This window comes from Scyliorhinus torazame, chromosome 11 (assembly GCF_047496885.1).
Source record: "Scyliorhinus torazame isolate Kashiwa2021f chromosome 11, sScyTor2.1, whole genome shotgun sequence".
NCBI classification, from domain to species: domain Eukaryota; kingdom Metazoa; phylum Chordata; class Chondrichthyes; order Carcharhiniformes; family Scyliorhinidae; genus Scyliorhinus; species Scyliorhinus torazame.
Window position 1 is genome coordinate 31,160,719 of NC_092717.1, and position 14,318 is coordinate 31,175,036.

Here is a 14,318-nt window from a genome sequence, read left to right on the forward strand (position 1 = left end):
AACATCTAGCTGATTAAAGCCTTCAGTTGGACTACAACCTGGCTGTTGTGGTCATTGATCGTGCATCACTGAGCTTTGTTGCCAATGTTGCTCAATTCACAAACTTCTAGAGATTATTATTTAATGAAATCCTGTATTTTTCGTCATTTAATAACGGAAACAAATTCAGTGCCGGAAGATAAAAGCAAATAACTGCAGATGCTGGAATCTGAAACAAAAATGGAAAATGCTGCACACTCTCAGCAGGTCTTACAGCCTCTGTGGAGAGCGAATAGAGCGAACGTTTCGAATCTGGATGACACTTCGTCAAAGTGGATGACAGCTTTGACACAGAGTCATCCAAACTCAAAACGTCAGCTCCATTCTCTCCCCGCAGATGCTGTCAGACCTGCTAAGACTGTCCAGTGTTTTCTGTTTCTGTTTCAGTGCCTCAAGAAGCCTTCTAAGTCTAGAGGAAGCAGAGTTTGGCATCAGTGATGGAATATTAACACACCTGCTTCAGAGAGCACTGACAAAGGATTTGAGCAGCATCGGGTTTGGATCCCAAGTTGAGGAGAATGAAGAAGGTGGTAGTCCTCATTGTGCAAGGCTAGATGAAGCACGGGAACAGCAGGAGCACAAAGAGGGGAAAGATGGTATTACGATCCTGGACCAGACCCCAATAAGATCCAGGACAGAAACCCCAACATTTAATTTTAATTTTATAAGACTGTGAGGAAAGTATACTTCATTCCAGGAGCGATTCATGAATAAATAGGGATATGGTATTTTAAAACAAACTTTATCACTAACACATTATTAAAATATCTTTTACATCACGCAAGAAAATAGCTTACAATTACCCCTTAAACAATGACAATCAATTCAGTGACACAATACCCCTTAACTGCTATCTTTACTTCAACTCAAACAACAGAATCCACTTTTAAATACAGTTTGCAGACCCAGGCATACTTGCTTAAGAGATGTTCTTTGAGACTGTTTTAAGTGATAGACCTGAATCCTGTGAGAACCAGGCAGGATCTCGAGCTGAAGTCTTCATGGTTTGACTTCCATCTCTAAACTGCCCGGCCTGCTTGTCTGCAAAATGCCTGGTCATCTCCCATCATCTTACCAAGTTGAAACACAATGGGGCAAATTCTCCACTGGCAGGTTTCTTCATTTCGCCAGCTGCGCACCCCTGCCCGTGGGTTTCCTGGCAGCGAGGAATGGCCACAATGGAAAATCCCATTGGGCGGCTGCTGCAATGGAGAAACATTTGGTTTTGAAGGCGGAGATTTTACTGCAACGTCTCTAATTAAATACAGAGACTTCTCTTCATCCAAACAAAAGTCCATCAGCCCAAGCTTTTACAATGCTTTAATTACACCCAAAAAAAGGCTAGCCATCTTCAAAACCTGGATTTTTAGAAACATTACTGCAGCAGTCTAGCACACAGTAATCCAGGCTTTTAACCCTTACTGCACCAAATATAGTACAATATATCACAGATGGACTACCTAATTTCTCTGTCGAGAATGTTTTTCAAATGCGGAATTATCCAGCCATTCCTGCCAGCAGGGTCATCCGATCCCACCGATGGAAACCCCTGCTGTGGGTTCCCTGGTGGCGGAGGGTGTGAACAATGAGGATTCCTGTTGTCAGCGGCAGGAGGAGAAGGTCCCACCATCGGCGAATGGGTGGGTGCCTCCACTGCTGGGTAGGGGCGGGGGTGGGGGAAAATCCTGCCCTTGGATTTCATAACTGGAACCAAGATTTCACCCCAAACTGTTTCCCTGTGCTCTTCCCTCCTCCACTCTTGCTAACAGAGAGAAAATTTAAGCTGATGGAGCACCCGAGTGGCAGCAGGCTGTTTATTGCAATCCATGTGGAATATTTCTGCCAGATGCAGCAACCGATGCGCGGGATCACCCGCCCACCGGAAGTCAATAGACTTTAGGATTGGTCACCGCATCCGCTTCACGCAGGACCCGCCATGGCGTTGTCGGAAGTCCCGGTTGTGGTTTTCCTCCAACTTTACTCATGCGAATTGGATCAAGAGTAACAGACACAAGGAGCGGAATTTTACCAAAGATTGTCAGAGAACCATCTCTCCAGATGTACAGCCGGGTTTTCAGACCAGATTTTCTGGCACTCAGTGAACTGAGTGGTTTGCGCCGTCACTCTGGTGGAGTGGGGCCTGATAGAGCTGGATATGTCGTCTCCGCAGGAGGGCGCCCCGATCTGCGCTGAAAATATACTTCCCCCCTCACTACCCCACGGACACTGAGGATCCCCCCAACAAGACACTGAGGGACCCCTCACCACGGCAGAATCAGGAACACTCTTCTGCCCCCCCCCCCCCACCCCCGCCAATCCAGCAAGAATCGAGGGAACGCTCCAGCCCCATGACAGGTATCAGCCCTCCCCCCAAAACAAAGCCCTCCCCCATGTGCTCCCCAGAGGGCTCATCCCTGGTACTGCCCCCAGGCACAGGCTGGCACTGCCAGGTTGACACTACCAGCAGCACAGCCATAGCACAGTCTGTGAATGTCTTTCCCCCCCCCCCTCCTCCTCACCTCCCAGGGGGCTATGCCTACCTTGGCGCTCCTGGCAGGTTCCCTTCGACTGATTTGTATTATTATATAGCTGTTGTAAACCTCACCAACGTGACATCACATCAGGTAGGAATATTTAGTGAGAGGGGAATCACATGGGCTGGATGATCTTTAGTAACATGTATCAAAATTTATTGAAATGAGGTTCCTGCCCGAACCAGCATGGGGCGGGGAAAATCGGGAAATGGATTCTCGCTGGCGAGAATCAGGGGCGCGATTCTCCGACCCCCCACCAGGTCGGAGAATCGCCGGGGGCCGGCGTGAATCCCGCCCCAGCCATGTCCCGAATTCTCCGCCACCGGAAATTCGGCGGGGGCGGGAATCGCGGCGTGCCGGTCGGCGGAAATTGCGCCGATCGGCGGGCCCATCCCCGGCGATTCTCCGGTCCGCGATGGGCCGAAGTCCCGCCGCTGTCAACCGACTCCGGCGTGGATTAAACCACCTTTCGAACGGCGGGACAAGGCGGCGCGGGCGGGCTCCGGGGTCCTGGGGGGGGGCACGGGGCGATCTGGCCCCGGGGGGGTGCCCCCACGGGGGCCTGGCCTGCGACCGGGGCCCACCAATCCGTGGGCGGGCCTGTGCTGTGGGGGCACTCTTTTCCTTCCGCCTTCGCCATGGTCTTCACTATGGCGGAGGCGGAAGAGACCCCCTCCACTGCGCATGCGCGGGGATGCCGTGAGCGTCCGCTGACGCTCCCGGCATGCGTCGCACGGCAAAGGCCTTTCCCGCCAGCCGGCGGGCGGAAATCACTCCGGCGCGGGCCTAGCCCCTCAAGGTGAGGGCTCAGCCCCGCAAGATGCGGAGAATTCCGCACCTTTGGGGCGGTGCGATGCCGGACTGATTCGCGCCGTTTTTGGCGCTGGTTGGCGGACATCGCGCCGATTGCGGAGAATCCCGCCCCATGTTTCCCGGCTTTCGCAGGACTTTGGGCCTGTGTCGTCATTTCTGCTGACGGCTAACGCGGGCTGAAAATCACCAAGCCTACCGATAACAATTGAAATAATCTACCCTCTGTATCCTTAATACATTCAATTTAGTCATTGACCAGAGTCATCTAATTTGCTTTTTGAGTTATCCAAGGTAACTTTCGCTGCTTGTGATAGGATTATATACCATTGAAGATATTGTACAGATTGCTGGTGTTAAAATGATTATTTTCTTGCTTTTCAAACTTTGTCCTTATTCAGAGACCTGCGGTGTGTTAATCTACAGAATTATGGAGTGTTATCACACATTTCATCGAGCTTGATCGTGATTTATTTCGGAAATGATCATTTACGTATTATTTTCGAAAGCATACTGCGATAGTTTAATCCGACTTGCAGAGGTGGCACCATAACTAACATTCATTGCTTGAAAAGTGCTATCAAGACCTGGCATTTATTAGTTATTCATAAACCGCTGCAGACCTTTGGAATTGAGTATTGAGCCGAGACTGCCTGCAGGCTGTGACTTCTACACGGTGCAACGGAGTTGCAAATCTTTCTGCCTCAAGGTGGGAGGTGGCTTCACACATTTGCCGAGAAAGGCCGGAGGACCTGTCTGTTAACGCGGGGCTACCTTCTAGAAATGAAAAGACCATCTCGTTAGGAGGTTGATGAAACAGGCAGTGCCAAACTCCCCTAATGAGCTCAGGAGGGACCGCAAGATCATCACGGCTGCTGGAAGTCGTTTGTGCCTCGATGCTTAAAGGTCACGCTGGCAATGAGCATTATTGGTTCCGGCTGATTTCCTTCGCCTGCAGGAGCCACATCCAGATGTCCACACAACGTTGGTTGTCTCAGGTCATTGCATCTATTGTCGAGTTAGGGCACCTTGATATTTGCTCACTTGGACAGTATGTCAGAGAGGCAGGTGAAGCATGACTTCTACCAATTAGTTTGCTTTTGAAATGCCATCAGGTCAGTGTAGCTTCGTATGAAACTCACAGTACAGCTTGCAGAAGAGTTGTCTATACCATTAGTTAAAAAGGAAGGTAGACTGGGAGACAAATGCAGAATTACATTTTCAAGTCCATCTGATTTTTCTTTCTCCATATTAGAATGTGGTGACCCATGCTGCGTCGGTTTGCCTGACAATATTCCCAGTAACTGCAGCTTTGATTAATTGCCTGGGCGGTGCTGGGCGTCTACACTTCAGATTTGGAAAATTATGCTGCTGTCTTCCCACCCCAGGGTCAGATTTGCAGTCAGGAATATTTGATATAGATTTAGATATAGCTTTAGATTATTTCTTTCCCTTTCTCATTTTATTTAATCTTTCAAATCCCCCAAAAAACAACCCAAACTGTATGAAATGTGAGAGAGGATGGTTCGTTCACAGATCACCAATGAAATAGATGTTCTTTTATTCGCTTGGTAGCACAGTATTGCTGAAAAAAAAGACATTTTTGGTCGAAGCTTTTCATCTTGCACTCATCAGAACAAATGCAAGAAAACCAAATTTCAAAGGGAACAACAACTTATACTACATGAGAAAAGAATGCTGACTGGTTGGCCAAGATGTTGCTATGCGGATAGACAAGTGGGCTATTGTTCTGTTCCCCCATGCTTTTGTTTATCCAAAAACGCAGCAATGCTTGGATATATTTTCTTTGCCTTCAAAGGAAAGGTCCCTGCATATGAATACATGTTGCTTCTCGCAAGCGCAAGCGTTCTACATTGTGAGCCCAACCAATAAGTCCCGAAAGACGTGCTGTTAGGTGAATTGGACATTCTGAATTCTCCCTCCGTGTACCCGAACAGGCGCCAGAGTGTGGCGACTAGCGGATTTTCACAGTAACTTCATTGCAGTGTTAACGTAAGCTGACTTGTGACAATAATAACGATTATTATTATCTTAAATTGCTTGTTGGTGTAATTCTTAGCACACTCGGGATTGCTCAGCAAGTTCGCTCCAATTGCGGAATCACACCTAACGTGAGACGTTATGTTCTAGGTTTTGCAAGCACGGGTTGTTTGAGTCAGCACTGTGCCTATTGCGAACAGCTGAAGGGGCACTTTGTTTGATACAATCTGCCTGTCATTGGGATGCGCATCCCGTGTACCTAGCATTACTCCAGCACTGAAATTCATATACCACACTGCTCATTTGTGCGGGAGGCAGAATATCTTTATTGGGTTGGTTGCAGCACCCTGTTAGTGGAAAACACCACTCGTGTTGCTGCTGCAAAGTAACAGCGTGAAATGGCGAGTTTGATCGGTTACATAAATGTTTGAGATACTTTAGCCGTACAAAATTCTAACAGGATTAGACATAATAGATTCAGAAAGAATGTACGCGATGGTGGGGGAATTCAGAACTATGGGTCAGAGTTTGAGGATAAGGGGTAAACCTTTTAGGACTGAGGTGAGGAGAAATTTCTTCACCCAGAGAGTGGTGAATCGGTGGAATTCGCTACCACAGAAAGTAGTTGAGGCTAAAACGGTGTGTAATTTCAAGAAGGAATTAGATATAGCTCTTGGGGCTAAAGGAATCAAGGGATATGGGGGGAAGGCGGGATCAGGGTATTGAACTTGATGACCAGCCATGATCATAATGAATGGTGGAGCAGCTTGAAGGGCCGAATGGCCTCCAACAGCTTCTATTTTCTATGCTTCTATTTTTTTGTTAAAACCAACTACATAAGTATGAGACGACAGCTGGCTAATGTTGATTGGGTAAATCGACTAAAAGGTCTGGCAGTAAACAAACAGTGAAAAATATTTAAAGAAGCAGCTCAAAATGTTCAACAAAAAGTATTAGAATCTTTTTTTTTAAAACTCAGTGAGAAAGATCCAACTGTGTCTTAGAATGTTGTGAAGAATACCAGTAATTCTGAGGATTGGGAGAGTTTTAGCGAAGGGAATCCAAGAAGTTTGTAATACAGGAAACAATTAGAATATGAAAGTAAACCAGCAAGGAATATAAAAAGCAAATTATATGAGCTTTTGAAAGGGTATGAAAAGCAGAATGGTTAAAGTAAATGTTGGTCTCTTGGAGGCAGAGACAAGAGGAATTATCATGGGAAAGAAGGGAGTAGCAGATATGTTTGACAAATGTTTTGTATCGGTCTTCAAAGTTTTTAAAGTCTGGGGAGACATACATCTGCTTAAAACTGTCAATAGCGATAACTGAGCAGTTTGCTGCTGTCTTCTGTATAAGCAGAAGAGGATGACAGAACTTGTTACAGTCAGCATGCAGGAATGTATTATCCCCAAAGGTTTCATGGACTTTGGGATTAACACATTAGATGCAGCATTGGATAATGGACAGGAAGCAAAGAGTCAAATTAAACAGATCAGTTGGCAGGCTCTAACTGGTCGACTACTGCAAGTACCAGTGCTGGGCCCGAAGCCATTTACAATCTGCTTTCAGGTAGAGTGACTCAAAACTAGTAGCCTTGGGAATGAGTCTGAGCTGGATTTTAGGTCTTGCCAGATTTCAGATCAGGCGGTCTGGACCAGGTTGAGTCGGGCAGAACGGGTTAAGCCGGTTTAGTTGTTGTCAAGGGTTGTTTGAAATCTCAAAGCGCAGGAAACGGCGGCATGCAGAGCTGGTAACTGGTCGGGTGTGCCACTGTGTTGATGCAATACCTAGCTGAACATGGCAATAAGTTATTTTACTCATTTATTAAGATGGAAATTTCATGCATGGCAGTTTATGAGAATGTCAGACATCCTCAGTTTTGGGGTAAGTGGATTTGAGACATTGTACCTGTAATGACTTAGATGACAAGATCTAGAGTAAGTTTGCTGATGATAAAAGCTAGGTGGAATGTGAGATGTAAGGAGGACAAAAAGAGACTGCAAAGAAAGTAGGCAGCAAGGTTGCAGATGGATTAGAATATGGGGAGGTCTGAGGTTATTCAATTTGGTAGCAAGTCGAGAAAAATACAATATTTTTTAAAAGGCGTGAATCTTTGAAATATTGATGTCCAGAGAGATTGGGGCGTGCTTGTAAAGGGCCGATCATTTCGGACTTGTTCCCTCAGAAGATTGTGAAACTTTGGAATTCTGTATTGGGCTCTATTTAGAATTGGGACCTATTGCATTGTGGAAATGAAATGAAAATCGCTTATTGTCACGAGTAGGCTTCAATGAAGTTACTGTGAAAAGCCCCTAGTCGCCACATTCCGGCGCCTGTTCGGGATGATCCACCATTGAGTATACTAAGGCAAGGATAGACCGATAGTTGATCTCTCAAGGGATATAAGAAAAGTGAAGTTGAGGCCGCAGATGAGCCACGATTGTTTTGAATGGTGAGGAAGGCTCAAGGGGCCATATGTCCTCCCCATGATCCTATTCCTTATGTTCTTAATCAGCCCACTGTACCTGAGCCAACACTTTGAGTTATCCAGTTAATCCCACTCATCAGCTCGTCCAGTTACAGTGTTCCAAATGATTTAATGTGTTGTCAAGTGTTTTGGAACTGCCTAAAATTGTGAAAGGCCCCATGCAAAAGCAAGCCCTTTGTATATTCAGCACCGTGTCAAATTGGTTGGTTAATTGATGCATGGAAAATATAGTTCATAAGAGGAGCCTTTCTAAATGGCAAATAGTGAAATATTGACACTGAGTGAAATACTAGGCCAGCTACAAGTTGCTCATACCATATCGTTACCTGGTAACTTCATCAGTGCGCTAAGATTCGTTTTGAACATTCCTTTCCCAATTGTTTGTGAATTGTAAGTACATCACCTTCAACCAATGGACATTTATTGTGTTTTTCACACAGGGACAAAGCCACGCTTGGAAGGCAGATTGAAAAACTGGAAGCGGATGTGTCTCAGTGGAAAGTTAAATATGAAGACCTGAGCAAATCCAAGCAGGAAATCCTTAAACAGGTGTGAAACCGGGAAAAAAATGAATATAAAGTGCAGTTAGCCTGTTTCCCAGGTCACTGGGTATTTTTGTTGGCTTGGTTAATTTCCTGGGACTTTTGAGGGTCATTACGTCTCAAGAAATTGTGATACAAAATTCAGGTAAGATGGCAGGATTTTCCGTCCCCGCGCACCCCCGAAACCAGAAATTCCCGCCCGAACTGAACAAACCTTTCGATGGTCTATCAAATTGTCCGTCCCTGCTATGGGTGGAACTGGAAAATCTATCCCAATATCTTATTTTCTGGCTTAAACCTGAGGACACGTGACAAACTCGTATAATGGCAACATTCACATCAAATGTTTATGAGGAGATTGTGTTTCCATCATTCCTAGTTAATTGAGGAGTAATATATCTGTACCGAACTTGAGCTAAGTTTCTTGTCAGGCTCTCATTACATGTACCAGTTGGTTTAGCTCAGTTGGCTAGGCGGTTGGTTGTGAGGCAGAGCAAGACCAACAGCGCGGGTTCAATCCCCGCACTGGCTGAGTCTATTCAGGAAGGCCTCGTCCCTCCTCAACCTTGCCCCTCGCTTGAGGTGCGGTGGCCCTCAGGTTAAATCACCATCAGTCAGTCAGCTCTCCCCCTGAAAGGGGAAAGCAGTCTATGGTCATCTGGGACTATGGTGACTTTACTTACTTTACCAGCCTTTCATGGCAATGCCTTTGGAAGGTGTCCTCTTCAGTGAATGTGAAAAGGGAGCTGACAGGGTGTAGAGACAGGTGACATTATCTTGAGAAATAAGGACACGGCAGAGACATTGAACAACAGCTTTTGCGTTGGTCTCCATGGTGAAGACACAAAGAAAATGTCAGAAATAATAGGGTCTAGGAAGAATGAGGAACTTAGAAAGAAATCTGTATAAATAATGAAATAGAGTGGAGAAATTAACAGGGACGAAGGACAACAAATCTCCTGGATCTGCCAACCATTGTAAAGAGGTAACTGCAGAGATAGTGGGATTTTCCATGCATTTCACCACGTGTTCGTGGTGGCAAAGTGGCCCACCATTGGCTGGCAGCGGAATCTTCTGGTCCCACCATTGGCACGGGGTTTTCTTTTGAATGATCCTCTCACCGTCGGGAAACCCGCGGTGGTAGCTCGCCATCGACGGGACCGGAAGATCCTGATGGCGTGAACTGTTGGAAAATTCCAGTCAGCGAATCTATTTTTTGATCTTCTGGAATTCCTTAAATTCAAGAGCAGTTCCCAAGGATTAGAAGGTAGCAAACACAACCCTCCTATTTAAGAAAGGAGGGAAATGGGCAACTATTGGCCAGTTAGCCTAACACCAGTAATAGGCAAAATGATAGAATCTATTATAAGGGAAACAGTAACAGAGCATTTCGAAATTTATCAAGCAATTATGCTGAATCAATATCAATTTATGGATGGGATATCATATTTGACAAGTTTATTAGAGCTTTTAAGGGTATATCTCCAGGATGAATAAAAGTGAACCAGTGGATGTAGTGGATTTGGATTTTCAAAGACGATTTATTAATGTTCTGTACAAGAGGTTATTACAAAAAGCTAGGACTCATTGGACTGGAGGTGATATCTTAGCATGGAATGAGATTTAGCTGATGGACAGAAACCAGAGATTTGTAATAAATGGGACATTTTCTGGTTTGCAGGCTGTAACTAGCAGGGTACCTCAAGGCTTACTACTTAGGCCTCAGTTATTTACAATGTGCCATTACGTCTGAATATCACTGGAAATGGTGGTGGTGGGCTTTGGAGGTCGGGGTCGGAGGTGAGGGGAGTCCATGGGTCGGGGGCGGGGGGATGGAGGAGGGATCCGGTCAGGTCTGCGGGTCGTGTTGAGAAAGGGTGTTGGGTCATCTCCACAGTCGAGTCCGCGCATCAAGGAGGGGGGTCACGTCAGTGGAGGAAACCTTGAGAGGAGGTAGTCAGTGGTGCAGGGGGAGTCCTGTGTTGTTCGGAGGTTGTGGGTTGAGTGCTGTGAGGGGAGTGATCTGTGTGTTTACAATACTAAATTGGTGGGGTCCAAGAGACTGGGAAGATTGGGCGGCATTTTAAAATGGTGCGGGGGTCTCGTCCTCGAGCTGAGCTCGTCAGTGCAGGAAATTACGGTAAGTGCAGCCTCGATGGGGCGTTCCTCGCCGAGGCTAATGAGATAATAGCGGGGTTGTTTTTGGCACAGCAGGCGCTAAGAAACACTGCACTAAACGCACCAAATGGAGTCCCATTAAATTGTACCCAATGTTTCCAAGTTTGCTGACAATAGAGAAGCTAGGTGGTGAAATAAGTGATCAGGAGGATGCAAAGAACCTGCAGAAGATACTGACAGGTTAAGTGATTGGGCAAGAACATGGCAGATGGAATACTTTGTAGCCACATGTGAAATTATCTACTTCAATCGGTAAATTTTGTGAAAGACTGGAAACATTTGCATTGAAGCGACTTTGGTATTTTTGTACATGAATCCACAGCATGTTGGCATGTAGGTATAGCGCGTAATTGAAAAGCCAAATACAATGTTAGCTTTTGTTAGAAAGCGATTGGAATCAAAGACTAAAGAAGTACTCCAAGAAGTACATTGCCGAGGCTACATCTGGAGTATTGGATCAGATTTGGTCTCCCTCCCAAAGGAAGACCCTTCATGTCCGAGAGGGAGTGCTATGAAGATTCATCAGTCTGTTCCCTGGGATGAGAAGATTGCCCCTGATCTCATTGGTAAAGCAGTTTGACAGGATAGACGCTGAGGAAATGTTTCCCTTGGTTGGGGAATCTAGAACACACGGTCCCAGTGTCAGAATATGGGGTCGGCCATTTAGGACTGAGGTAATGAGAAATTTCTTCAGTCAAAGGTTGTGAAGTGTTAGAATTCTCTGCAACAGAGAGCTGTGTATGCTCAGTTGTCGAGTATACTCGTGGGCACTAAGGAATTAAGAAACATGGAGATCATTTGGGAAGGTGGAGTTGAGGCAGAAGATGGGTCAATGAATTTGTTAAATGGCGGAGAAGGCTTGGAGGGTCAAATGGGCTACGCCAGCTCTGATTTCTTATGTGCTTATGTTTCTTGAAGCGAACATTTCAAGCTGGGGCCAATGTCAAGGCTGGCCTCTATTTGTGTTAACCACCTGTTTGAGCCGGCAAGGTTGGATGCTATGTTTGGGGTGTGGAAGGGAAAGGAACTGGAGAGAGTGTCTGATCTATTCCTGGAGGGGCAGTTTGTCAGCCTGGAAGAATTGAAAGAGAAATTTGGGCGCTTGGGCTCAGACCTGTTTAGGTACCTCCAAGAACGAAATTTAGTTAAACAGATATTTCTGGCAATCCCGGTGGCGCCGCCATCTTCCTTGCTGGAGGGGATCATTTCCTGTTCAGGGTTGGAAGAGGGGAGTACTTCCAGCATATATAGACGGATTTTGGGGGAGGATTCGGTCTTGGTGGAGCGGGTAAAGGCCAAATGGAGGAGGAGCTGGGGCCTATATTGGAGGGAGAGGTGTGTAGTGAGACCCTTCATGGGGTGAACCCTATGTCCTCGTGTGCGAGGCGGAGCCTGATCCAGCTCAAGGTGGTTTTTGGGGTGAACCTACTAAAGCCAGAATGAGTTGTTTCCTTGCGGGGGTTGAGGATAGGTGCGAGCACTGTTCGAGGGAGGTTGCTAATCACGGACATACGTTCTGGTCCTATCCCAGGCTTGTCGGATTTTGGGTCTCTTTCAGCACCGTGTCGGTGATCCTGAACATTGAGCTGGAGTCCTGACCTTTAGCAGTTATAATTAGGGTCTTGGATGTGCCGGAGCCGGGAAGGGTGCGGGGGCAGATGTCCTGACCTTCACATCGTTGGTTTCTCGGAGACCCGTTCTGTTGAGTTGGAGGACGCCACCTAGTCACTCGGTGTGGCTAGGGGACTTAATGGAGTTTTTGCACCATGAGGGGTCAATTGAAGGGTTTTACCAGAGATGGCAACCGTTTATACTATATTTCAAGGAATTGATGCTGTTAGCTGCTAGAGGGGGCTTGGAGGGAGGTGGGGGGGGGGGGGGGGGGGGGGAGGGTGTGCATGTTTATGGAAGGGTCTTGGTGTAGATTAGTTTATTGTTCCTTTTAGTTTACGGTTACTGTTGTTGGTTGTATTTTTGTATAAAGTGACAAAAGCTTAATAAAAATATTTTTACACAGATGTTCCCTGAAGCTGATGATACGGCTCCGCATCTCCCTCCCTTCTGAGCTAGGCCCTGAAAAGAAAGATCATTACTCTCCTTTCTAAGATATGTGTGCTTGGTGGAATCTTGGTAAACGCCGTGATGAATGAATGCTTCCTTTCATGCAATGCAACATGAGGCTTGACAGAAAATAATAGTTGCCTGGGCATTCGCACAGCAATGCGATGGCGTGTGACGTCTGCTGGTACAGCTGTCTTTGCGAGGAGGTGCCTACACCAACACAACATCTACCAAAGTGGGATCACTTGGTTCCACTGGTCCCAGTAGAAGGACATGGACCACCTCTCGAGCTGCTCGATATCCTTCTGTAGTTCCTTTGTTTCTTCCAAGCAGTTTTGAGTATTAGAACCCATTTGGAAATCCTGTTTTAAAAAATTAATATATGTAGCCTGGAAGTGACGTGAAGCACTCCCCTTTTCACCCGCTACCCTCTTAAGTTCCTCAGAAATGTTCCTATTGAAATCCTATGGTTGACCCATGTCTAAATTCCCCTCAATCTCACCATGTATTCCACTGCCAGGTCTGCCCGAGCAACTCTGCAAGCCAGGTTTTTCCAGTGTGAGTTATACTTGGGTGTCCTACACCTCTGTATGTCAGGGAATTACATGCATGATATGCCTAACCCGCCTTAACATGTATGTAAAGCTCCTGCCTGCTTTGAACAGAAACATTTACTATTTACCCCTCGTGTGACCAGGAAAGCCACAGGGCCAGTAGTAAGTGGAGATCGGGTGGAACAGTTTTCTGTCTGATTTATTGCTCTGCTGGTTCCCATCTGTGCCTGTTTGCAGGGTAAATGGAGATGAAAATCTGCTCATTGACTCATACCCAAGAACAGTTCCACAGGCAAACTGTGAACTTGGGCAAATGGCTGTTCTTTCCCTGTCAGTTGAGGCAATGAAAGTCAGCGAGCTATGTTATCATCCCGTTTGTACAGACCATTGGCAAATGCACACTTTCTAAACAGAAGGGAAACCTCTGGCGAGTTAGTTCCTCATTCTATTCTGGAGGTGTTGAGGCTACTTGCAGAATTCCCACTGGAACTCCAATTGATATTATCTAACACAGCACAGATTGTGGACTCAGTTTGGCAGCTCCCTAATCTGTATGGCTGCGATATTGTTGCAAATCTTATTCATTCTGGTTGAACCTTTTTTTTGACTTTCAGTATAACTGTAGCTGTGCGAATGTATTCCGCTGCTTTTCCATTAGATCCAGAATTATACCCAAGAATATAATCCACCTGCATGGATAGCTTAGCCCCGTTATCCCCAGATAACAGCCAATAGAGGTTAGGGAGAGTGAGGGGTAGGGGGTCAGGGTGGTGGGGTGCAAAAGGGAGATTTAAAGAAACGTATGGGGAACATGCCACCAAGCTTCTATGTGAGGATCCTTTGCCATTTTGCACTAGCAGATTTTGTGCTGTTCACGTGCGCCAACTCATGGGAATTCAATTGAGAGCCTATTTGATTTTAAACATTTCCATGCACACCAGGGATTGGGAATCCCAGCAGGGAAAAGGGGGCGGTAGCATCTGGCTGAAGAAGGTACGTGCCGTTTATTGCACAACCTTGTGGGCGGGGAAGAGCAAGGCACTGTTGCTTCACAGCGCCAGGGTCCCAGGTTCGATTCCTGGCTTGGGTCACTGTCTGTGCGGAGTCTGCA

The 14,318-nt window shown here is 46.4% G+C and overlaps 1 protein-coding gene across 3 annotated transcripts in view; it reads left to right on the forward strand.

The window, feature by feature from the left end:
- LOC140385218 (coiled-coil domain-containing protein 102A-like) overlaps positions 1-14,318 on the forward strand; it is a 711,322-nt gene that overhangs the window by 163,828 nt on the left and 533,176 nt on the right. For all 3 annotated transcript variants that reach the window (XM_072467126.1, XM_072467125.1, XM_072467127.1), the window contains exon 4: positions 8,313-8,421. In XM_072467126.1, coding sequence (XP_072323227.1) covers positions 8,313-8,421 — 109 coding nt within the window. The remainder of the gene's footprint in view (positions 1-8,312; positions 8,422-14,318) is intronic.